The 25375-nt window shown below is 41.0% G+C and overlaps 2 protein-coding genes across 2 annotated transcripts; both read right to left on the bottom strand.

Moving 5' to 3' along the window:
* Positions 1 to 3134: 3134 nt before the first annotated feature.
* nfil3-5 (nuclear factor, interleukin 3 regulated, member 5) lies at positions 3135 to 14903 on the bottom strand. Its single transcript, XM_015008674.2, has 2 exons — positions 14384 to 14903; positions 3135 to 8379 (listed from the first exon to the last, which is right to left on the bottom strand). The coding sequence occupies exon 2, from the start codon at positions 7837 to 7839 to the stop codon at positions 5989 to 5991; it is 1851 nt and encodes a 616-aa protein (XP_014864160.2). The 5' UTR covers positions 7840 to 8379; positions 14384 to 14903; the 3' UTR covers positions 3135 to 5988.
* Positions 14904 to 22342: 7439 nt separating this feature from the next.
* On the bottom strand, positions 22343 to 24700 carry LOC106930855 (uncharacterized). The gene is made up of 2 exons (XM_015008658.2): positions 24529 to 24700; positions 22343 to 23860 (listed from the first exon to the last, which is right to left on the bottom strand). The coding sequence occupies exons 1-2, from the start codon at positions 24584 to 24586 to the stop codon at positions 22704 to 22706; spliced, it is 1215 nt and encodes a 404-aa protein (XP_014864144.2). The 5' UTR covers positions 24587 to 24700; the 3' UTR covers positions 22343 to 22703.
* Between the last annotated feature and the right edge of the window lie 675 nt (positions 24701 to 25375).

Raw genomic sequence — 25375 nt, 5'->3', positions numbered from 1 at the left:
CCCTGTCATCCATGTTGACATTTTCCAGCCAGAGCTGCTATCATCAGTTCAGAAGAAAAAAAAAAAAATAAATAAAAATAGTGTTAATGTTGCAGATTGCAACAGCGCAGTGTGTGATAGGCTCTCCTTCCTGTCATTTTTCTTATGTAACTCCTGCTCCTCTCATGCCAACCTGCTGTTCCCAGCAGCAGCAGTCGTTGCATTAAAAGCCGGCAGGACGGGGGCCGGCAGGCCGGCTCTGCTTTCGCAGTCCGACGCTCTTCTTCCCTTCAGGCTGCTCTTGTGTAACTTTCCCTGTAAAGCACTGAGCTGAAATATTGTGCAACTCTGGGCAACACAAGACAGTTTAAGCTAATAATTGGGCTTTGTGACACAACTTCACTCAAGGTTTGAGTTTTCCATTATGAATTGCCCCTTTTTTTTTTTTTGCTGGTTTAAACATGTTCTTGAAGATAAGTGTGTTCTGTTTTGTCTAAAATGTATTTAGTATTAATTGAATATTTCCAGGTAGTGAAACAAAAACTGGGACATATATTATGACACCTTATAAAAGTGTTCACAGCCCTTAAACTTTTGAAACTTTTGTACAGTTACAACCACAAACCAAAGCAGGATTTTAGTGGGATTTTATGTGATTAGTGTGAGTCAAGAGTGCTGCGTGATTTTGACAAAGAAAATAAAGGATTTAAGGATTTTATTTACTTCTTTTTTTACTAAAACAGTTTAAGAGAATGCCTTTAATACTTCTTAGTAAAGTCCAATTCAACCAGCAGTCCTCAGATGACTGAACTGTAATCATTTTTATAATTTTTCTTGTGGTTGTTTTTAATAACATTATGACATTTTTTTCCCCACAAATGGTTGAACATCACAGTTTTAAAAATGGCTTTTGATTCAGCAGTGGGTCATTTCACTATATCGTCTGGACAGACGATATAGATTCAGATTGTCTTCTTTTTTACCACATAAAATCTCCATGAGACACGCTGAAGTCTGGGTTGTAGCGTGACTAAAACGCTCAAGAGATACGGATGCACTGTTATCACATAAACAGTTTCCAAAATGTCTTGCTGCCAGGAAACTTACAAGGATCTTTGAGGCTTTTGACGAGTAGCAGAGCTCACCGTGTAGCTGCAGTGCTGCTCACTAAGATGGAGTCTATACGCACCAGCCACATAGCATGACGGTGTCTGATTATGTAATAGTCAGGTCCATGTGTGGCTCTGGATTGTTGGTGTGTTTGAGAAGTAAGAAGCAGCAGCGGAGGCGCTGCTCTAAAGCTGGCTCTGATGGAAAGGTAAGTGTGCATTAAGAAAGCACTTAGTGAGCAGCGTGAGTCAAGCATCTGAAATGAAGGCTGGAGCCCTGAACGAATGGAGCCAGCTCCAGTGAATCATGTTTTCTTGCTGGTTGTACACACACACACAGAGAGAGAGAAAGAGGGGAATGCTCGGAAGTGGCATGAAGCTATAAGCAAAACTAAAGATCTCTCACATCTGCTTGTGTCATTTCAGTGGTATTTCCTGTTAGATGTGGTAAAAATCAGAGTAAAACTCACTGCTCTGCCTTACTGCACAATATTCTCAGAAAACATCTAAACTTGACAAGGTTCACGCCATTTGTTTCAAATATTTTCACTTTTCTCCAAGCTGTCGAAGTAAAGACATAGCAGTATATTAAATATGTGTTCGTTTTTGTCTGTTTGGTGCATGCGAATCTAATATATTTGTTTCATTTCCTTTGGAGAGACGCTTTAAATTGAGCGATCGCTTATTGAATGATCTCATGATAAATCCCCTCGTTTTATCAGACCACCCAGGTGACAGCCGTGGTGGGCTGGGAGGTATTGATTGTCAAGAGTAAAGAATATTTTATTTCACATGAAAAGAGGACATTTGGCAACTGAGGAAGCTGCCCAGGAAACACACTTCTGCCATTGTCTCTGGTTCAGGGGTTTAACAGGAGGAATGCGTCCTGGATGTGTGTGCGTTTGTTTGTAATACCTTGTGGGGACGATTTTCCTGACATATATTACATTGTGGGGACCAATTGCTCCTTGTGCGGACTGGAGCCTGGTTTTTGGGTCAGGGGTCAGAGTTAGGGCTAAGGTATGAATTGAGTTTTGGTTAGGGTTAGGTATGTGATGGATAGGGTTAGGAAAAGGGTAAAGGTAAGGTTTAGGCTGTAGAAATGAATGGAAGTCAATGGAAAGTAGGGTAGGGTTAGGGTTACAAAGATAGCAACACAAACGTGTGTGTGTGTGTGTGTGTGTGTGTGGTGCCTTTCAATGCATTTACTCCAAACTGAGTCCACACCTCCTGAATCTGATCTCCTGTTTTCCTCCTGAAGCAGCTAGCTTGTTTAGCAATTGTTACCACATTATTTTTCTGTATGAAAATATTTTTCTATAAGTCCTATATAAAATTTTAACCCTTTCATGCATTAATTATGATCCTTTGTGTCAGGATTTATGTTTTTTTTCAAAATTTTCTTTGATTTTCTTAAGGCATAAAAAAAGGTAGGAAACGAATGTAAAAAAAAAAAATATTTTAATTAGGTGATCAATTGTAATTTTCTCCAAATACAAAGTTGTTGTTTGAAAAATGCATCAGTAGTATTGATCTTTAGGGGTTATTTGATGTCACAATATTTTTTTTTACCGTTTACTACAGTAGAAGGAGGGACCGGGTTGGTTGGCATACTTTTTTGTCTGTCGGCCATATTGGGTTTAACAAAAATAATTTCTTGCATTTGCAGCTGATGGCCAGTAGTTGATAGTGTATTTTATGATGCATTAGTGTCCACTTCAGTGGTCTGTGTGCATTTATAACATAAAAATCCACAAGAACCACAAGAAAATGGCTTTTAGACAGCTGTCCACTGTAGTGACCACTATGCATGAAAGGGTTAAATTTTATTATTTACAGTCCATAATTACCGAAATGTTTGCAATATGTTACTGTGCACTTATTTTGCAGAATATGTTACTTTCACTCAAAACTGAATTACATAAATATGTTATTCAAAACTATTGAGATATGTGTGTAAATCATTGTGTTTATGCAAATGTTGTACTTGTATGTCACTTTTAATAAAACAAGATTAAGACAGTCTCAAAAAGGCCAAAGGAGACATTCTTTAGTTCAACAACCTTTAATTTTTTTCCCCATTTTCAATCTTTCACAATTAAAATTGAGTGTTTTCTCTTGTAGCCATTTGCATATCAATGTGAATTATATCAATACATAATTACTTCTGAACAAGCTGTTTTTTATTTTTTTTTCCCATTTTCAGGAAGCCTTTAGGCAAAAGACAAAGATTATACAGTAACACAGAATACAAATGGTAACTGCAGCAAAGGGTAGCAATGGGTAAATACACAGCACAACAAGAAGAGCTTAGAGCATAATGAAACAAGTGGCTGAAAAATACACACAATAATAGAATAGAAAAAAACCCAATATTGATAAAATATTATTAAAAATAACAAAGACAGCAGTATACAAGAGATAGAGACAACTTTACATTTATACATAGCGGCCAGAGGCAGGCACCAGGAAGTAAAACAGTTTAAATACCGCATCATCTACTGCAGCTACTGTAGCTAAAACAAATCAGTGCAGAGTTGAAAGGGGTCTAAGACATTGGCCGACATGAGGACGAGGAACAACACAATAAAGAGGCACCTTATCCAAAAGAGAGCAGCTTTGCTGGTTGTGACTGGAGAGATGGTTTGTTTAATGGATTCAATGGATTTTGCTGGATGAACTGCTAACAAGGCTTGTGCTTGTCAGGTTCTGCTAAAGGCTATGTGTTGCCTTAACTGATATGGAGAAAAAAAAAAAAACTGGTCAAGGAGCGCAGGTGGTTTGAGCATGGATCCCACTCTGAACCTGTGTTCGACATGTCCACTCGTTCACTCATATAAAGACCAAAGTACTGGTGAACTAACTAACCAGTGATCCAAGTTGTGTAGGGTCATTAAATGCATCAAACCTCAAAACTCCCACTTTGGTCAAAATCAGGTGGAGGTTAGGAACATGTGCTTTGATGCATAGACTGAGATAGTCTACAAATAGAAGTTGGTCAATTTAATCAGCCTACACAAAATATTTTTATGTTTTATATTTCTTAGAAAATAGAAATGGCTTGTCAGACATCAAGAAAACCATTAATTGGCATCAGCAGTTAAAATCCAACTGAGCTATTAAATGGGATTTGCAGGTACTTTTGTTTCCAGTTTGAAAACTCATTGATACCCTGCAGAAGCATCCCTAAATATGAAACGATGGACAGCATAAGGCTGAAAACATAATCAACATCATGTACATTTACAATACAAACATGTCACACAAAACTGCTTTTTTACTTTTCTTTACTGTATCCACTTAAGCAGCATTAAGAATGTAACTTCAATATATATATAAAAAACTGTAAAGACCGGTGGAAAGCTATTAAATATCTCATACAAAACAGTTTTTAAAATTGTAGTGTGTGTGCAAATAAACATATGAGCATACGGTCGAAATTGGGCTCGTTATTTATGTTCTTATATGTATTTACAATTTATTTTTGACATCTTTATCATCTGTTTTAACTTAAAACTTTCAGAAATGCTCCAGGTCATTCTGACTGGGAATTGCTGGAATTAGACATTTTCAGTCTTTGAATAGCAATTATTAGTTCAGGAAACTAGTATTAACAAATGCTAAATCAAATATCAACAGCTAACGGTGGGATGCTAACACCATCCTCAGATTACTGTCCTAATACTAACATTACAATGCTAACTCTACAATGTATAAAAGGAAGCACACAAGTGCCAACACTAGTACTAGCATTAGCATGCCAAAGCTAACATTAGAATGCTAACGCAAAAAGAAAATGGTTAGCATTGTAATGCTAACATTACCATGTAAGGTCAATTCTGTCCCTACATCTACAGTCTATTTTAACTGACCTTGTCAGTGTATCACATGACACAAACCTCTAGTGAACCACATAATATCATGAAACATTACATTCTGAGTTTCCAACCTACAGCAGAAATGGCTGTTTTGTTTACAGTGAACGAGTGGACAATCTGAACACAGTCTGAGAACAAATGTACCTGTCTTCTTTTTTTTACGAGTAGTAGCTCACAGTTTTAGTAAAAGAAACATTTTTTGAGGCATTTATTAGAATTAAAAGAAACAACAGGACTGTACAAGAAGTTTCAAAACAACACGCATAACTTGTAAGTCTTTTACCACACCCCGTTTCTTTACTAATTTTTTTTTTTTGTTTTTGCCACATTTTTTTCTTAAAATATATATTTGATATCTGCAAATTTATTTCACAGTAATATACAATCTAAGTGCCTTTGGGAGTGAAGGGGACTTGTGTGCTGATGGTTGTCTGAATCCAGTTCAATTGACCAGGCTAATGGTGATAAAAAAGTAGGCAAATGGGGGGGAAGAACTGACAAAAAAGGGAGACGATAAAGGAAATATGCATATCTTTGGTAAAAGGAATGCTCCCATAATGCCACAATACAGACTGACCAGCCAATAAGGCAATTAATAAAAATGAATAATTGAATTTTCCTCTACGGAAACTCCAACTCTGGAGTTTCATCCATCCCTCCTTAATCTGCTATTTTAATTTTGAGGGATCTTAGGGAGGTAGGAGAGAGAGTAAAGGAAGGAGTTACAGGTGACACAGTGAATCTGATGGTGAAATATGAAAGAAAACTTCACTATCTGGTTGTGAGAAATTCACCTTCGCAGTTGGAAACGCACCATGCTCTGGGGAAAGGATGTCCGTCTTCCTCCAAAGCACGGATCTGGGATTTCGCATATCCTGATACTGACGTTTTCACGCAGTGCTAAATACACCTCACATAGATCAGTGCCTGTCCTGCAAAGTGCCAGTGTGAGTTGTAGCTGTCTAGTTTCATCAAATGACAGAGAGTTGACAGGAAAATACACAAGCTGCTTATGTTCGTTCTTAATCTCGCCTCTTATTCCGTCCACTTCTTCCACCGGCAGATCCCTTCTTCCCTCCTTCCTTTTTAGCCTCTGCCCTGTCATTCACCTCAGCCTTGACTTCTTCCACATACTCAGTCTCTTTGCCCTCTCCGTTGGCCTGGCCATTGGAAGGGTTGCTGGGCAGGGCTAAGTAGGGGTGCTGGGGCAGAGTGGGAGAAGGGGACATAGAGTTGGAGACCAGTCCCTCCACCTGAGCTCCAGCTGCCCCGTTGGACAGAGCTCTGTACTTGAGGCGGAGCTTGTGGGGCAGGGCAGTGACGTGGACCTCAGTGTGGTATTCACTGTGCAAACCGCCAGCTCCCTCTGCCTTCTGGTGGTAGCTGCTGATGTCTGAGGATGACGATGAGGGGGATTCGTCATCGGTGGAGCCCTCTTTATCAGAGCTACGAGGGTCTCCGTCGCTTGAGGAGGTGTCTTTAGCAGAGGAATTCTCCTGATAGAAGCCATCGGATCGGGGCCCTCCTTCATAGGTGAGAACAGGGGGCTCTTCATCCAGTGTGCCGAGGTAGCCATTGTGCTGTATGAAGGACTTGCTCTCCTCACTGCTGATGAGCTCAGGGGCGAAGGAGTTCTGGGGACTCTCGGTGTGCTGAAGACGGTTCTCCTGAGCCTGGTAGCTGTAGCAGGGGTGGTCGTCACCTGGCAGGTGGGTACTGTGACTGAATCTTTGCTGGAGCTCCTCGGAGGACTCGGCATGCTCGTTGGTGTATTCATACTGAGGTGAGTCCATGGTCTTTGTCCTCTCGAGCTTCTCTGCAACCTCAGAGATGGTTACTGAGCAGTCAGAGAACTCTGAGGGCAAACTGTGCAGGATGTGCTGCGCAGGCGGTCTGTTCTGCTGGGACTGCTGGTCCTCCAGCTTCTGGTTCTCCATGGGGTAACAGCCACTGCTGGAACGGTACAAGATGACGCTCCTCTGCGTAGAGGTGGCCTGAGGAGCAGGACCAGTGGTTTCCATGTGGCACTGCTGGTGCTCCTGCTGATGATACTGGTAGTCTCTGGCAGTTTCCGCTAATGTGGTGTTTTGCTGGTGAGGGGAAACCAGAGTGGTGTTGCCACAGTAAGCTCCGTTTGGTATCCCATTGGTAACTCCATTGGGAATCCTATTGCTTTCAAGTCCACCCATCTCCATTCCCAAGGGCTCCTTCTTGATGTTGTAGCCAATGGGTTCAGGGCTATCTCTGGAAGAACCATCAGACATATCAGACACAGAGCCCAGAGGGGAGTACTTGTGGAGCATGGTGTGGCGTTCACTTCGGCTGGACTGTTCAGCTTCAGATGAGTCAGAATTCAGCATCACTTGGGACGCGCTGGAGTAGCCGCTGCTCGAGTGGTAGGCGTTGCTGTTAGGGGTGCCATTGGTGCTACTCCCATTGCTACCTGGGTTTCCGTCTGCAGCACTGTTGGAGATCTGCTGACTTTTCTCCATGTAGGAAGATGCACTAATGAGACCGAAGCGCAGTTTGAGCTGAAGGAGTTCCGTCTTCAGACGGACGTTCTCTTCGTTTAGCGCCATGACACGATTCTCCAGCACCATATCGTTGATGCGGCGCTTCTCCCTTGAACGCTTGGCCGCCTCGTTGTTCTTCCTCCGTTTTTCCCAATATGAGGCGTCTTTCTTCTCATCAGAAATGAACTCTCGCTTGCGACGTGAGGTCACGGTTGATTTAGAGCCTTTGGGCTGGCGGCTGATCCGCGCAGGACCGTCAGGACCAGGGGAAGGGAGGCTCCCATTGTAGGGAGAAAATGCTTCAACTTCCATGGTGTTTTTATTAGTGCTGGATGGGATGTTTAAATTGAGACTTTCCATTTTTTTTTCCCCAACTGAGGGTCACAATAAGACCCTATTGAAGGGCAAAGGGGTGAAAAAAGATGGAAAAGTTATACAAGCCTTTTACTTTATAACGTTTGGCCTATGTCGCTGGATCAGTAAAAACTTCTGGATGAGGTATTTGTGCTTGATGAAAGGACTGCCTCATTGATTTGCTCTTACTTATCTTCCAAGGTAAAATTTTTCAAGTGTCTAAATTAGCCAAAAAGATTAAAAAGAGGTGGAACTCGACAAAAACTTCAGACATTGAAGTAGTGTTCTGAAAAATGAGCGTTGAAAAACAGGAACCAAAGTTGGTGCTTGATTGTAGAGATATTAACGCTTATTCTTCAAATAGTTGACAGCTCTCCAAAGTCTTGCAGGTGACTTGGAGTTTATCTGCCTCTTTGCCAGTCTTCAGTAGCTTTTCAGGCCGCCGCTCTGGTTCTCGCTGTGTCTTATGCAGGATGTAGGTCAGTAAGTCTTCTCCAGGGCTCTTTCAGAACTCTGCTTTAGAGATGTCGACCTCTAAGTGGGTTACTGAGGCAGCAGGAAAGAGAAGAAGGGAAGGAGCAGAAGAGAGAAAAAGTTAGATGAGGTGCAGAAACAGTCTGACATGACATCTATTTGAAAAAACATTACGATTATACGTTTTAACAATCGCAGAAAGCTGCTTGTGCTTTATTGGGTACAGAAAATAGCTTGTTAATGCCTTAAGAGATAAAGAAAAGGCTCCGGTTACACATGTGCAGACAATGCTGCATATGCAGAAGTCTGTTACATGACGAGGAGTCAAATTGGCTGACCTAGTGCAAGCTCTGCAGAGGCAAACTATTAAAGAGCTGAGGGAGGAGTGACTGGATTTGTGTAGTGCTGATGGTTTACTATGGTGCAAGAAGAAAGAAACTGTTGATGCTGTAATTTCTGCTTTTTGGCCCGTGGGAGGTTCTAGCACAACAACAACATCGCAGTTTCTCTGATAGCCATCGCAGTTTCTAAAATTATACAACACTGCAAACTGAGCTTCCTCGTGTCATCTCAACTTTGCAGCTAAACAGGAAGTCTTTCCCACCCATCGTGCGTTGCACCATAAAATTAAAAACAATGCACCACAAACGGATGTTGACGGGCCGCTCCGTGTTATGTAACAGCCAGATCTGCTCTGGTTCCTCTAGTTTCCTCGCTGTACAACATTGCGCAGTTCGTATGCAGAAATTAATTACACATCGCAGCACTGAGCCCTGCAGTGCCTCACAAGCATGAAAACATCCTTTTATGACACACAGAGTGAATGTAATCTAGGTCACTGTGCCTCCGATCGCAATGAGTTTGGCTTTGCTTCTTATTGACCGCATTGGAATTGAAATGGAGCTTAGATTAGATGTTTTCGAATACGAAACATGTGTGTCGCTTAAGAATGAGATTTTAATTTTTAGTGAAGCCTAAGTTCAGCTTGATGGACACAAACAGAAAGAGAAACATCAGAGTGCAACAAGTGACCTCTTTAAAGCTACTCAAAGAATCAAAGACTAAAAATAAAAGCAGTGTTGTCATTGTTTTGTTCCCACAAGAGCTTCGGATAATTGCAGCGATTCGCCAAACAACTGTCCAGAGGTTGGAATTAGCCAAGTTTTCCACAAAGCAGCCCAATCAAAAGCTAAAAATGTTGCTTTACTTTTTAATGTAGCATTTGTTTAACAGCAAAAACACCAATTCGTGTATTTTTTTAACACATTCATTCAGAAATGGGTAAGAACTAAGTGAGCTCTTGTGCAAATGTAAGGTTTAGATATAGAACGTTTTTTAATCTTGTTGAAAGCAGCAGGCACCTCCAAATCGTTGCAGTGTCTCTTTGCAGAGCTGAACAAATAACCACTCCTGTTAGCCAAATAGTGAGGATGTAAGGGTCAAAATCGCAGTCCTTCGCTAGGCCTGCGTGGACATCAGGGAAACATCCTGCTGTGATCATATTGATGAAAGTGGCAATAACCGCAGCCATTACGACTGCCCACGTTTCTCATATTGTCTTATTTCTTTTCTTTCATTAAAATGTCCTCAGTTATTACATGAAGCAAGGTCGTCGAGGCCAGTGGAAGTCTGTCCCACAGGCCAAATATATTATTAGCATGCAACAAAATTATGCACTGCACTTGAAATATAATATCCTACCAAATACTGAATCCAAGTAGCACTTTCTGTTCGCAACGTTGATCATGTTTTATTGCTATAAAGGTTGCAATTTGATCTACTGCGCAGCCTTTCAGCAAAACCTAGTTAGTGGAAGAAAACTGACCTAAATGTGCTGTTCCCCTTTAATTAGAGCTGCAGATCTAGTGCCACAGACGTGCTTTAGAGTAATACATGTTATCCAATCTTTCTTGGCTTCCTCCAGAGTCAGTGACCCTGTTACATAACCCGTCCATTTATTAAAAAAGAAACAATATTATGACCACAGACAACCTAAAAACTACTCTGGATACAAATCTGTTTATTTGCCTTCTTGAATCTCGTGTCTTGTCTAACTTTGGCCTGCAGCACAAAGAGATCTGAACTGAATCACGCAAAACGATGTGGAAAAATGTAGGCTGAAAGCCTCCGCCCTCCCCGATCTTGGATAATTTTCATTAAGAGCGAGGAGAGAGGCAGCGCGAAAACAAAGGCGGGCGGGAAGAAAACACGCACGCACACGTCTCTGCGCTGTCCCACTGACCTAGAAACGGCGCAAAGCAGTAAACACTCCTGTCTTTGACGGTGCGCCACTAAATAGGTCAGTGGGACTGCAAGGGAGGGGAGAAGCAGGAGCGTATTAGAGCGTACGCTAAAAATAGTGAAAGAGGTACGGGAGGGGGTGGGGGGACAAAGAGGGAGACCGAGAGAGAGAAGCAGAGAGGGGGGAGATCTGGTGACAGAAGGAATTCAGTTAGTGGACATGAGAGGAATTTTACAGACGCTGCTGCAGCACGATGAAACAAGGTGCACTCAAACACGTCATCTGCATCGACATAAGGGGGGATCTTTTCTTTCTTTCTTTCTCCCTTTCTTTCTTTCTTTCTTCCTCTCTTTCTTTCTTCCTCTCTTTCTTTATGCAACATTAACTCCTGAACACCGGAGAGAGAGCACGTTATACCTTTTCCCGAACACATTACAGCAGAAACCCATGGCAGATGGGGAAATTATAACCAGAGATAGCGCAAAGGCATTGACGTCATGGCACACACCCATCTCTGCAGCCAAATTCACTCCCATGCTCCCTCGCAGGCCCGCTCGGGGAGGGGCTGTCGTCGTTGCTCATCGCCTACGTGCTCTGAATTTTCTCCCGGTGAGGACCAAGGCTTGTGTAACACATTCGTATTACAAAGCAGCAGACGCCACAGGTTTACAAGCTGACCTCAGATACCTCTGCGTAGCCCCGTAGACTCAAGAGATAAGAGCTGAGCCACGGCGCATTGTGTAATTTGCTCTTTGTGTGCCTAGGAAGACTGATTCACTGTAAGATGTTTTCTGTGCGTTTTCCCAGAGGAAAAACAACACCCCCCCCAACCTCCCTGGGGTAGTTCACAGCCACTTGCCACTCGGCGGAGGAATGCTTCACCTCTGACCCTCTCCGAGGCAAGCGTGATTAAATACGCAAAAACGTCCTCTTCCCCCCTCCTCCATGCTTAAAAAGATCCAACACCACACACGTGGAAGAGGCCCCAGATAGGAACCTCCATTTTTTTTTTTTTGTTTGCACCAAGGCTTTTGTGTCAAACAAACCAGGAGGTGAGAATTCCCTGACAGAAACTAACCTCCATATGACAATGCGCCGACGAACAACAACTGGAAACAATTACTGTGGAGGAAAGGGTGCAGGTTTTTAAAGCATTTTCTTAATCAGCACAATTAGATTTCACATTAAGATATGGAAGCTGGGACAAGTCAGGAATTACATCTCTAATCTTGTGCCTTTCAGAGCCTGAGCCAAATAATAACAATAAAAAAAAAAAAAGTAGTCCAACACATGCCCTGCAAACCTCGTGTCTCTCCTCCTCACCCAGATTCAGGTCTGACCTACATTTGGAGAGTTGGCTGGGACGGAGTGAGCAACGCACCCACACTGTGAAACCAGACCAACTGGCAGCAGCCGGACTCACCAGCGCTGCTCCTGCCCTCGCCAGACAGGGGTTTCCGATGCATTGCATCACAAGGCTGGATGCCCTTCTGCTAACTTTACAACAAACCCACAAAGAGATCTGGCACAAAACAAAGAGATGAAGGAAGAGCTGCATCTGGCTCACCCTATACATTTTCTGGTGGAAGAAAAGAGGTAATCGGGTTAAAAATAGTAGCAGCAGCAGACACTGAGCAGCTGTGTTACATCACCGCTGAAAGCATTTTCTAAAAACACAGCTCCCACTGTGGAGATTTACTCTTATTTCTGCTTTGGAAATTAAAAAACAAAATATGTAGAGAGTGTGTAAGGAATCAGCAGGAATCCTAGAAATTTCCCACTAAACTACCAAAACTTTCAGGAAGTGTTATAAACATTCTGGGTATCTGAGTACAAAGTGTGTGCCTACTTTACAATGTGCATGTTCAACAAGTCTCATAACAGCTCAGCTGCAACAGTTTGCTGAAGGAATGATTTACTCCGCTTTTCTAGGTCAACAAACGCAGCTGACCTCCATTTCAAAATCCTCATTCGACACCTGAAACATGTGGGTGAAATATGGAGCCTTCCACATTAAATACGGATTATTTAAATTAGTTTGCTTAACACAATTACCAAAGTTAACATGCTTTATTTGTAATCTAAACCTGACCTTTTTTTTTTTTACAGTGCCAATATATTTGCTAAATTGCCCTTTTTATTTATAATTTTTAAAATTATTCTAATGAGTTTGCTTTTTTTTTTTGTAATTTCACTAACCGAAAAACAAAAATAACTGAGTTTAACCTTTAATAATGATGTGGCAATTCAGAGTAAAAGGACATCAATGTGAATTTTTTTAAAGATATTACTATTTCTCTCTTTCAAACGTTTACTGAAAATCACACATTGTCCAAACTCAGTTTCATTTCTTTGCACCGTTCCAGACTCCTGAATGAAAAACAATCAAATGTAAAACTTTTCAAGAGTTTCTGACGCTGCGCTGCTGGTTATGTCATATCCTCTGAGCTTACTTAAAGGAAACTGCGGTCTTTAGAAACGACCTAAAACAGGAACCAAAACAGCACAACCAATTGATCCACAAATCTGAACAACAAAAAACATTTCTAGTAAAAGAGGCATGAAGGTCACTGGCAGAAAGAAGGTTGCAACACATTTTCTTTCTAATATTTATTATTAAAAGAACAGTCGTAAAGAAGAAACTGAAGCAGCGCAGCCATCTCAGCCTTACCATTGGAATGCTGTATTGAAACTAGTGAGCTACAAATGACATGTTCATGGCTGCCAGAGCAGATAGCCTGACTAATTAACCATCTAATATCAGATTGTTAGACTGGTCTCCCTTTGAAAAAGGCTTAATATTCAGTGTAACAAATACTTGTCAACATTTCACCTTCTTTTTTAAAACATGCTAACAAAAGGTCAGGTTTATATTTGGTTATTTGTTCCTAAACCATTAAATTACTATGTTTTACACCTAATTACTAAGCTATAAAACTGCTACTAAATTTAGAGATGGTTAACTATGTTATTGCTTAATTCCATGTAGCTGAACCAAAATGACACGTTAAATAAAACATTATCACTGTAAACAAATATGCTTCATTATTTCAGCTATAATTACATATTTGATGGGTTTTTCATTTCAAATTGAAGTCATTATTTTCTTACTGTACATTTTTATGTAAAGCTGCATTTTTGCTTAAGGTTATCAATATCTACCGTACGTCTACTATACACCAATTTATAACCCTATTAAAACGGGTTATGTATCGTAAAGAAAGATAAATATTTACATTAAATCTGCGTTTTAGCTGAAGATGCTACAAAATTAACGCATTTTAAACAAAACGGCACCCCAACCAGCTACGATGTATCTGCTTGCATGCATTAAACACATACATGGATAAATTAATAACTCAGTACTTGTTTGATAGGCGGAAAAAAACGAAAGAAAAGCAGCATGCCACGTGTAGGACTTATTATAGTAAGTGAATTAAGCGGACAACAGAGCCCAGCGGCAGCTGTCCCCGTTCACTGCAACGCACCACCATGAGGGCTTTTACCTAGCCTTGACATTGACCACATATATGCACTCCTGCCTGGAGCCAAATAAAACGACAGAGACTTCAACAAACGTGTCCAGCTTGGCTCCCCTATGAGTCGTGTGTTACGTGACCCAAGAAGGAAGCCGCAAAACGCCTGAAAGTCACGCACAGACGCGGGATCAAACCGGCGGAGCAGCCAGTCGCCATGTGAACAATACCCGGCCACGAGCATCCCGTTCCTCCCGTCGGTGAAACGGCTTTATGTGAGGCGGAAAAGGGGTTTAAAACACGCACACAGGTAAAGACAGGAGTCCACGAAGCAGTCCAGCGCTCAGTCAAAACATACCTTTTAGCGTCCCGGAGGAAGAGCAGCAGCAGGGAAAAAAAAGCTTCAGGCTTTCCCCGACACAAAAGCTGTCTCGCTCCCGCTTCCTCCTTCCCGTATTGTCCCTTCAGAGGAGGAAACCTCCAGGAGAGGAGAGAGAGAGAGAGAAAAAAAAGGAGCGAGGAGCCGTGAAATAAAACTAAGTTTGTGCGAGTGCCGCCGCTCGGCTCGGTGTCGGATGAGTCACTGGCTCGGCTGGATGCTGTTCCTGTCCTTTTTGGCTCGGGCTATCTGTGCGTCGGCTGTGCGCTGCCGGACACTTTGCTCCAGTTTCTCCGGCTCCCCTGCTACAGATATGTGTTAGTAGGTCAGCGGTTGCATAACAGCTCTTAGGCTGCCGAGTCACGTTTTTTTCGGTCTCTCTCTCTCTCTCTCTGTCTCTCTCTCTCTGTCTCTCTCTCTCTGTCTCTCTGCAGGAGCTCTACTGGCCCCTTTCTTTTTGTTCCCCTCTGCGCCCCGTTTCTTTTCGGCTCCTCCAAAACGAGTGGTTCGTTTTTATAAAAAAAAAAAAAAGTGTGAATGCGTAACAACACCTGGGTTGTTGTGCTGTAGTTTTTAAGCCATGCTCATTACAGGATTTTTTCCTCGAATGAAGACAAAATTAGCTCTTATGAAATCTGAGAGGAACTTTTTTTGCTAATCCTTTAGCAACCCAAGATGTTTGTAAACATCTACCCCATAAGTCATTTGTAGACCTAAGATAGTTAAAATATATAGTCTGTTATTCATTTGTTTATGTGGTGTGAACGGTCTTCCTCTTCCTGCTGGAATAGACCCGAATTAACGAGTTTTTGTGAACTACTGTAAAATACTGAAAACTGTGGTGGAAATTAAACAATATTTAAAATTAAGCTTTAGGATTTAAATATGAAATATCTTATTTTTTTCATAGCTCTAGACTAGTCTGTCATGATTTTATTTTGGACTATTTGTATGAATACCAGTAGAGTTTTGATAAGAGAACCTAATTGTTTTAAATAAAACTGTATAGAAAATACTCAATGTTTTTGTTTCTCATAGCCTGATATTTTTAAAAAAAAACTGATTTAACTTGACCTTTTTAAGTTTGCTTAGATTGTCAAAATTAGATCTATTAGATCATTGTGAGAATAATAAACCAGTTTAAAGCTTGTTTAATATTATTTCTTTATAAAATTTACATAATTTACAATTAGTATAATTCTAAACAATATAGGAAAGTCAAGATAGGGCTTCTATGGCTTCTGACAAGGCCAAAACATTTGAGGTTTGAGAAGATGCTGGCTGGAGCTGGTGATTTTCCACAGCAAAACAGGAATCATGCGCTGAAAGGCCACTCAGAGAAGAAGCCGTACATCCATAGCAAACGATAATCCTGATGGCAGTTTGGTTAAATTTCGGAGACATGTCCTGGCTCATGAAACCAAAACTGATGTGTTTGGCAAAAATGCTAATTGTTACATTTGGAGAAAAAGCAGGGAAACCTCCAAGCCCACGCAGAAAGAGCTCCTGGGTTTCCCAACAATGATGTACGGAGGTGGCACCGTGATGATGTGGGGGTGTTATGCTGCATGAGGGACTGGTGATCTTCACTAAATATATAATAGCGTCATGTAAAAATAACAATATGTGTAAAAACTGACATAATATCGAAAGACATCATCCTAGATCCTAAAGTTTGGCAGAAACAAATCTTCCAAATAGACAGCAGCCCTTAGCATACCACCAAATTACCTATCAAGGTGCTTCAGGACATCAGTCCCACAGAAGATTTGTGGTCAGAGTTGAAAAGGTGTGTGTGTGTGTGTGTACGTGTGTGTGAGCAGGTAGGTCTACAAACACAAGGCCTGCGGAAGGATACCCAACATGTTTAACACAAGTCATACAGTCTCTAAGGTAATTTCATCAAATACTAAGATCAAATACATAATTCTGAATATAAAAAGAAAGTTTTGGACTTCTTAAGAAAATCTCTCTACTCTGGTATCTGCTGCACAAAGGGTTGGAGGTGTTTTAGGTTACGGTAGATGCTTTTCACATCTGAAGAGTGAACCTTTCATCCATTTTCTTTGAAGAATTTCTCCAGCTCAGTCAACACTGGATGAAGAGCCTTTTAGAAGAAATATTTAACACAGACTCTCAGTTGGTTTTAGGTTTGCACTTTGACCATTCCTGCAAAGAAATATGATTTTCAAAGCATTTCATTGTAGCTCTGACCGCATGCGAACCTCCATCACTCTTCTCCTCAGCGCTGTCCAGCTTACCTGTCCGTGCTGAAGAATAATCCACACAGCATGATGCTTTCTTCACCATGTTGCACCGTTCAGGACTTAATGTGCAAAATTAGTTTCCTGTGACACCACACATTTGGCACGTAATTATAATTTCATCACATAAAAGACAGAAGTTATTCATTAGTGCACCAATCCTGCAGCTTTTCTATGACTTTTTAGAAATGCATACAGACGGCTGATCTGCTCCTCTTTATTCAGATTGATTGTGGCTCAGTTGAGGAAAAGGCCCACATCCATTCAGCTGTACAGTCAGATAATATATGTAGCTGTTAGTATTCTTATTATCTCATTGCAAAAACATTCAAACGTGAATTATGTGCAGGAGATACTCGTTGAGTAGTGAGCTGGAACAACCTCAAATCATCTCTTGTCCTGCTCTGGTCTGCAAAAAACAAGATGATTAGAGAATCGTGTTGTTTATGCAGCAAAGCACTTTATATCAGCGCCAATGTTTTCTGCTGTTGCATTCAGGTTTTATAGTGGGGAAATAATTTGCGCGTCACCCTTTTCATTGCTTTGGTCCAGCTTAAAAATCTGCATCGACATTTATTTAAAATCGAAACCTAAATCATACAATTTGCTGTTTTAGATCAAAATGAATGCTTGAATAACCTGTTTCCATGTGGCTGAAGTTACTTCATATTAACAGCACACATGGAGTTGCTACTTTTATTTATCTATCTTTTTGTTCATTTAAAGAAAAATTTTAAATCTTCTTTTAGGAGCTTTTCCATCATCCAACAAAGCCTGTTGTTCTCAGCACGTTCATATGCCATATTTCATGGGGTCTTACATCAGTGCTGCTTCAGCTCCGTCCCTTCCCCCCCTCTGTCTGCAACCACACACGTGCACCAGCTCACCACACACACACACACACACACGCACACACACGCGCACACGCACACGCACACACACGCGCACACACACACACACACACACACACACACACACACACACACACACACACACACACACATCATTACCACCATTACGGTGTTGGGGAAACAGCGGCCTTGAACTTGTCTGGCTCCTCCTTCCTCCCAGTCAATCCTCTGTCAGAAGCCCCAACCCCCAACTCTCTCCACCATTTCTCCAGCTGCAGCTCCAGCTGTGGTGTGGCATTGCCTGCTTAGCAACCACAAGCTTTCACTGCTTCTCATATTTATTTAGGGGGGAGGGGAGGTTATCAGACTGGATCACAGACAAAAGGTCTGGTGTCTCTGTTGCTGTTTAGGTGAAGAAGCGGATGTTGCTACTGAAATGAGATTATACGTTCGGCTTCTGCAGGTACATTTTTCATTAAAAAAGCTTCTCCTTTGAAATCCACCTCTGCTCTTCCTGCATGTGCAGCATGTGGTGGTGTAGTAAACACAATAGACGGCGCTGTGAATGAATGAATGAATGAATGAATGAATGACATTCATGCACATGAAGGCACTCAGTGCCCTCTAGTGTTGCCGTAAATAGGAAATGCTGAATGAATAATAAAAGGTGTAATTAGATTTCAATATCTTTTGAGGGACTGTTGAGTAATTCTGGATTTGTTTTTTTATTTGTTTTTTTATTTTTTTGCTGCAGCTCTCTGGTTGTGAGTTCTCCAAAGCCACATCCTGGTTCTGAAAGAGCTGATGTATGGATGCTGATCATGCCTCCTTTTCCCCCCACATGGGACAATCTGTTTCCAGCTCAGCTCCTTTAAGGCTAAAAATAGCCTATTTTTTCTGTTTTCCATCTGACGTGATCGATGACTCATTCAGGGTCTCACTATTTTTCCCTGCATTCATCCCCCCCGCTCCTCATGTCTCACTGTCCCCTGTGAGTGGATCACCTTTACCGAGAAAACCCGGTCGACGCCACTGCGGTGATTGCAGTTTTACGGCGTTTATTAAACAATGCATTGCCAGAAATGAAAATCAAATTGTTTACTTTAGCTCTGAGTGAACTTGAACGTACGCTGTGACCTTCAGATCAGACGTTCCTCCGCTGCGCACACAAGAGTTTGAACGCACAAGGTCAAAACTTCTGTAGATAACAGTCCATGTCAAAAACCAGAATATCAATGAAAAGTTCATTTATTTCATGGTTTCGGTTCAGAAACCAAAGCTTATAAAGTCATTTTTTTATATAGCAGATTTAAGAACAACTGTTGTGGAGAGGACTGCTGACTTCACAGAAGTCGTAAAGGTCACTGCTGCAAAAGCTGGCTGTTTCCAAGCAGATTAATGGAAAGTTAAGTGGAAGGTAAAAGTTTGAAAGCAACCTTCATTTTTCAAGCTTAGGTGTTATTTTCTTTGTTCTCACACAGGTGTTTTTCAATATTGCATGTGTAGTAAGTAGTCGTAAGAGTGAGACTTCTTGCTTTTAGTGACAGTTGTAGAAAAAAAGGAAAAAGATGCTAAAAAGAAAAGCCCTATGGATGAAAAGGAAAAAAATGTCAGATTTGTTTTGTTTTTCTTTACTTAAATGGCAATACGATTAAAAACAGTTCTGTGATCAATGTGTTACTTAAGTTTGATCTTTATTAGGAGCATCGTCTGTTATTTCATACACTCCTGTTCTGCATTACAGTAACCAGTTGATTAATTGGGGCTCTGATGGTGTAATGGTGGAACAGGAAACTCACACAGAGGCTGTCCTCGAGCTCCAGCTAAAGGTCTATGCTGCATGTCTCACCCCGTTCTTTTTACGTCTCTGTCCTGTCTGAACTTTGCAAATAAAAGCCTCTGATGCCACAAAACCAGCACTAGGTTCTCTGATTGAACACACGTCCCTCCACCTGTCACTGCTCAGAAAAGAAATAACATCAAACCATCTAAAATATTTAAAAACATATATTTTTAAAACCATCTAATTAGACGAAGAAAATAAAAAACCCCAATACCTTAAGAAGTTAATATGTTATGTTCCCTCAAACACTGCTTTAATTACCCAGCAGTCTGTTTGTATCCATTTAACTCAGCCTTCACTGTCAGCCATTTTGTTTCAATCCCAACCCTCCGTTGGACATCTCTTCATCTCTCCTCACCCCTTCTTATCCCCCTCATCCTCATATCTACTTTTTATTATCATTTCCATCCAGTCCTCTTTGTTTCATGTCCCATCTGGTTGGTCCTGCATTGGCTCAGGAAAAGGTCATTTCCTGAAGACTTCTTCCTCACGCTGAGTCTTTTCCTCCTAAGCATTCATCAGCAAGTTGCCCCAGATGACCCATCTCCAAACCCAGTCCGTCCTTCCCCTTCAAGTCTTTTGTTCAATAAACATTTTAACTCATATCACCGTGCTGTGGTCTTCTTTGCTAGTGAATTACGTAAAGCATTAAGCTTCATGCGTAAGAAGGAAAACACTTTCTTGCGTGAAATAACGGAGGTATTGCAACTTTTAAAAAACGGTAAGAAGAGTTTGAGGGAGAGTCACAAGACATGGAGAGTGGGGTGCGGTGTGGTTTTTGAATGAATGAGTGAAATAAATTAACTTTTCGTTGATATTTTAAATTATTTTAAATGTCCTGCCTAAAGAAGACAAGAATTAATGACCCAGTTCCCAGAATACATCAACTTAAATGTCACCCAGCTCTTTCAAATTAGATCTTTTTTTTCTGAGTATTGTAGTGAAAGCAAAGTAGCTCAGTTTGGGGCAAATATAAACATGTTTTTTTCAGGATGTTGCTAATCTTTTTCTTTCTCCTAGTTAATAATGTACTGCTCTTTTGAATCGGTTCAAAGATTTTTTGTTATAAAGCGTGGGTCGGTTAGCTACTGAGGCAATTAGAGTACATCTGCTTTATTAAACATAACGCCCAACAGTAATTTCATATTGCTTTCGAAATGTCCCTGTTGAATTCAACTTTTGAAATGCACGTGACCAAACTGGATCTTCCAAATCTCAAGCTGACCTTTCCAGCTATTCCATTTAACAACTAACTCATGAAAACAAACGGACGGCTCTGTTGGTCAGTGGGAGTTCATCTTGAAGGCGCTGTGTGAGTAAAAGTAGGATTGAAATTGCAGGGAGCTGGACAGCTGATTAAAAGAGCCAATAACTGCTAAATGTGGCTCAGAGGACTCATCAAACTTTGACATTTGCATCACCCGACCTTTTACGTATGTGCCAATGTCAGAGAGCTAAATAAAAGTTTTCAGAAATCTTGTACGTCTTCCCAACATGTATGTTTGTTTTCAGTTCTCAAGCTCGACGTAGCGACTTGATATTTAATCTTAATAAAACAACGGCAACAGAGCGAAGTTGGTCAAATGAGGTTTAACAATTTGAATCAGAGAAGCCGAGTAGAGTAACCTTCAATTCATTAATCAAATCAATCAAACTAATTCTAATCGAACTAAATGAAATGCTTGTGTTGCATTTTGGAGCACAAAAGGCCTTTCTGAATTCACACCACTTGTATTGAACTTAAGGCCAGACTTTGACTGCAGATGCGTATTAGCTTATGCTTTCGGTGACATTTATGTTTGAGCTGTACATTGTACCTTCCTAAATAATAATCAGTTTATTTATTACTATTCAACATCCTTCCTTTTAAAGCCTTCCAGTGACGGTCTTCCTTCAGTGCTTATTATTGACCTGCAGCATTACACAAGTGCACTTTAGACCGCCTAGTCCTTTTCCTTCAGGATTTATGATTCCATCAATTAGACCACAGTGGCTAAAATATTCATCCTGGGGAGCTATTTTATCCTCTTTATTGCTTTTACAAATCAATCTCAATCAGTAATAAAATTTGGCTTTCTTGACGCACACAAAAAAGGAGAAGCCTTCAGTGTCAAAGTTAAAACTGATTTCAACAAAATAATGACAATTTATTACAAATTATATTACATAAAATAAGGCGTTGCATAAATATTCAGCCCTTTTAAAGTTTCTGACCTAATTCAACAGAGGTCCAGCCAATTGGTGCTAAGTTTTCCAGTTTTCCGTTTGACTTACTGTGAAATAGGGAGACATGGAGATCACCTAAGTGACTGTAGTATAAAGAGGTCTGTGTCTGAAAGGTTCATTCACTGGTTCATCAGTATTCCTGGCCAGACAAAAAAAAAAACAAGTAAATCAGAGAAAATGTTGCTGAAAAGTATAAGTCAGGGGATGGAAACAACCTTCTCTAAAGCACTGAACACAGCAGACACCAGTCACTGCACATCATCACAAGAAGTCCATGTGGGGATGGAGTGTCTGTGGAGAAGAGCTCAGTTTTTAATTTTCCATTAAGGGTTTTTTTTTTTTCTGAAGGTTTTCTGTCAAAAATCTAAATTTTTAATCAGAACTGCTTTATAAAAGCAACATGAAGGGCAAAAACAGTTCAGGTTCTGACAAAGACTTTAGACCGTCACACCGTCTCAGCTGCCTGTAAGCTGCTTGGCTTTGCTCTACCAAGTAGGGAGAACAAAGACAGAAAAATGGAAAATAACCTGATCTGTGACTCCACACACCCACTGATCTCTTCATTCAAACTCCTGCCAACTGCTTTTGTCCTTCCTTCTTATTAAAAGCAGGTCATATGTTTTTTATTACTATTATTATTAATATTTTACAAGCAATTAAAGCTTTAAACGGATTAAGAGGAAGTCAGTTTTGCAACTGGCCTGGTCAGACCTAACAGATTTTGTGCTGGTGTGGATCAACAGACAGAATAAAACACTGAAAAAAACATTTTAATCACACTAATTACAACTTTAGCACAAGTAATTTCATAATTAAAAAGAAAAAATATCCTGTCAAACAAACCATATGGTTTAAATTGTGGTACAAACCAGTGGGAATTAACGTTACATCTTTTATTTTCTTAAAGCGCTCCCCGTTCCCCACAGTCTTCTTACTAATATGTTAACTCAATAAAATGTAAAAGTCACCGTTAGGTTTATCCATACATAGAAATAAAGATTGGTTATAAAAAAGTTTGCCGTTTTAGCGGAGATTAGTTATAAGCTGAATGTCTGAGTGGATGAGATCTCTGTCAACGTTTGGGTTTGAGTTTTTTTTTTTTGTTTTGTTTTGTTTTAAGGGATTTTATGGAGAAGCTGCTGGGAGAGGAGCCTCCTGAGCTGAGCCACCTCCTGCGACAAACTGCTGATGTGCGACCTCAGACTCGCATCTCCTCCTGAGAACATCCTCTTTGACTTCTGAAGAAACGAGGAGTCACCGAGTCCACAGGACGAGTCCCGGACCTGCTGCTGCTGCTGCTGCTGCTCACACCCATAAGGAGCCTGGACATCGGCCTGACCAGCCCATCCCACCTGCTGGGCCGTTTTTACCTGGATGTTCGGCTCCACCATTGCTACAGGTGGGCCAACAGGTCTGCTATCAGGTGATGAAGACATCCTCCCATCGGGTGGACTTTTGAACCGGAGCTTGTGTGGGAGGTTCCTCAGTCCGTCGGATGAGTCTGCTCTGCCGCTCGCTGCCTCACACGCCTGTGGATGCTGTGTTGGTGGAGGCCTGACCCACTCGTCCAGCGGGTCAACATAAAACCCAGTGCTGTCTGCCGGTGGGACACATGGACGGATGCTGGAGTCTCTACTGCCAGTCTGTGGAGACATTTCTGTCCGGACACCCTGCTGCACAGGCTGGGTTTGGTGGGTGTTGTAGTATGAGAGGCCATCGGTGCTACTGGGGGTCAAACTGGGTGGTGTGGACAACGGCAGGATGGACACATCAGACGGGTCCTTGACCATCCCGAAGTGAAACTTGAGGGCCAAGACCTCGGCCTTCAGGCGAGCGTTCTCCTCCAGCAGACCCAGGACCCTGCGCTCCAGCACCATGTCGTTCGCCCGCCTCTTCTCCCTGGACCTCTTGGCCGCCTCGTTGTTTTTCCTTCTCTTGTCCCAGTAGTTTTCGTCTTTCCTCTCACTGGGGGTGAACTCACGCTTGCGACGCACACCGTCGTTGTTACTCTCGTCGAAACCTGTTGCAGCAACGTCCTCTAGACTGGCAAGGCTCTCGTGAAACTCCAGTCCGAAGGAGCGGGGCTCGTATGTCTGCATTTTGAGGTTGGAAGCGGTTTTCTCAATGTAGGATTCAGAGCTAGAACCAGAACCAGAACCTGGTCCTCCAAGAGCGACAGTCTCTGCATGGAGCAGAGGGGGCATCACGTCAAAGGCAACTCCCACTGTCTGAGCTGCCATGTTCAAACTGCACTGCTCGGCTAGGGCTCCACCTAGAGGCGATTAACATAAAATGCATGATGTGAGAATTACAGCGAGAGCCAAAAGAGCCAAAACCAAGCAAATAAATAAAGCTTGAAATAAATAGAAAATATAGAGTCAATTTATCAAACAGATAATTAAATACTGTATAAATCATTAATTAAAACTTAATTTCAACATATGTCCCATTTACAGCTCATTAAAAATACATAACCATGTGCTTTAAAAAAAACATTTTGGTGGAATAGATATAAATAATTAAGTAAAAATTAAAAATCAAATAGTTATTCACAGCATTTATTATATATTAATGAGATGTGTGCTTCCAGCTGTATTTAAATGATCTCGTTTATAAATAGGTATTTATAGTTGCCATTTTTGGTCCTTGACATTAGGCAACAAAAACATTACAAGTTAAATATTAGATAAGAGCATTAGGTAAAAGCACGCTATAAGTAAGCCTTAGACTTTATGTGCCAATTCAAATAATATTAGAAAGTTCATAATCATCCATATCAGTTGGTGTAAATTCACAAATAGGTATGGCAATAAAAATCATGAATTCTCCCCACAACTGAATATGTTGCCTTAAATCGGAAACTTTTTTTCCATTTCAGATAAATAAAAAGGAAAAAAAAAAACCCGTCGGTGACACAGAGAGAAAGAGAAACTGACTCACCTCTTCTAAAAACCCGAAGCGCTGCAGTCGTGTGGCTGAGCCCCGCAGAGTCCCGCATCTCTCTGGCATCTCCTCCTCCAGCAGCGGCAGCTCACTGGTTCGTCTGGGGTCGGATCCTCACCCTGAATAAACTCCCCCCCCTATCCTCCACTCCTCCTCCGCCTTTTCAGGACGGGAAGCCAGCTGGACCAAAAGAGACCTGCCACCATCAAATTGCTTTCATGGAAAGAAAAGACTGCGTTATGCTTATGAAATTATGCTGTTATGAGATAACAACGCATGAACATGTGCTAAAAAAAAGGGGGGGGGGAATATGTTATATTTTGTTGTTGTTGAAAGTTACTTTATGTGAATCACCATCAATTTCTCCATCTCAACAAAAGATGACAACAGATTTCAGGACAAACTGACTTAAAACAGTGGGATTTAATTTTTATATTTGTCTCATGTTATGGTTGTTTTAATAAGCAAAGTTCAGAGAGTAAGACTTGGACTCCTCAAGGCATTTATTTAAATTGGTTGTTGCACGATGGTACAATATTGCCCGTAGGCAAGAAATCCTTGAAAAGGGAAAGAGAAAATAAAAAGAGCATAATTTGACCATCTTTAGTTTATTTTACGTTACACTCCATCAAAAAGTGGCTATTCAAATGGTTACTCAAATAAGAGTAAAAAAGTATTTAGTAAAAACACTACACAAGTAATGAGTAACTGATGATAACCCTAAAATAAAAAAATACAAATGAATGACATGATTGCAAAATAACAACATAAGGCAGAATAAATACTTGATAAAATTATTATTTTTTTCAACATAAACTTTAATGAAAACTTACTGTCTGTATAT

This window comes from Poecilia mexicana, unplaced genomic scaffold (assembly GCF_051168715.1).
Source record: "Poecilia mexicana isolate PSO_F unplaced genomic scaffold, ASM5116871v1 scaffold_1, whole genome shotgun sequence".
In the NCBI taxonomy this organism is placed as follows: Eukaryota; Metazoa; Chordata; class Actinopteri; order Cyprinodontiformes; family Poeciliidae; genus Poecilia; species Poecilia mexicana.
The sequence above is the reverse complement of the archived record's forward strand: the minus strand, read 5'-3'. Positions and strand labels throughout refer to the sequence as shown.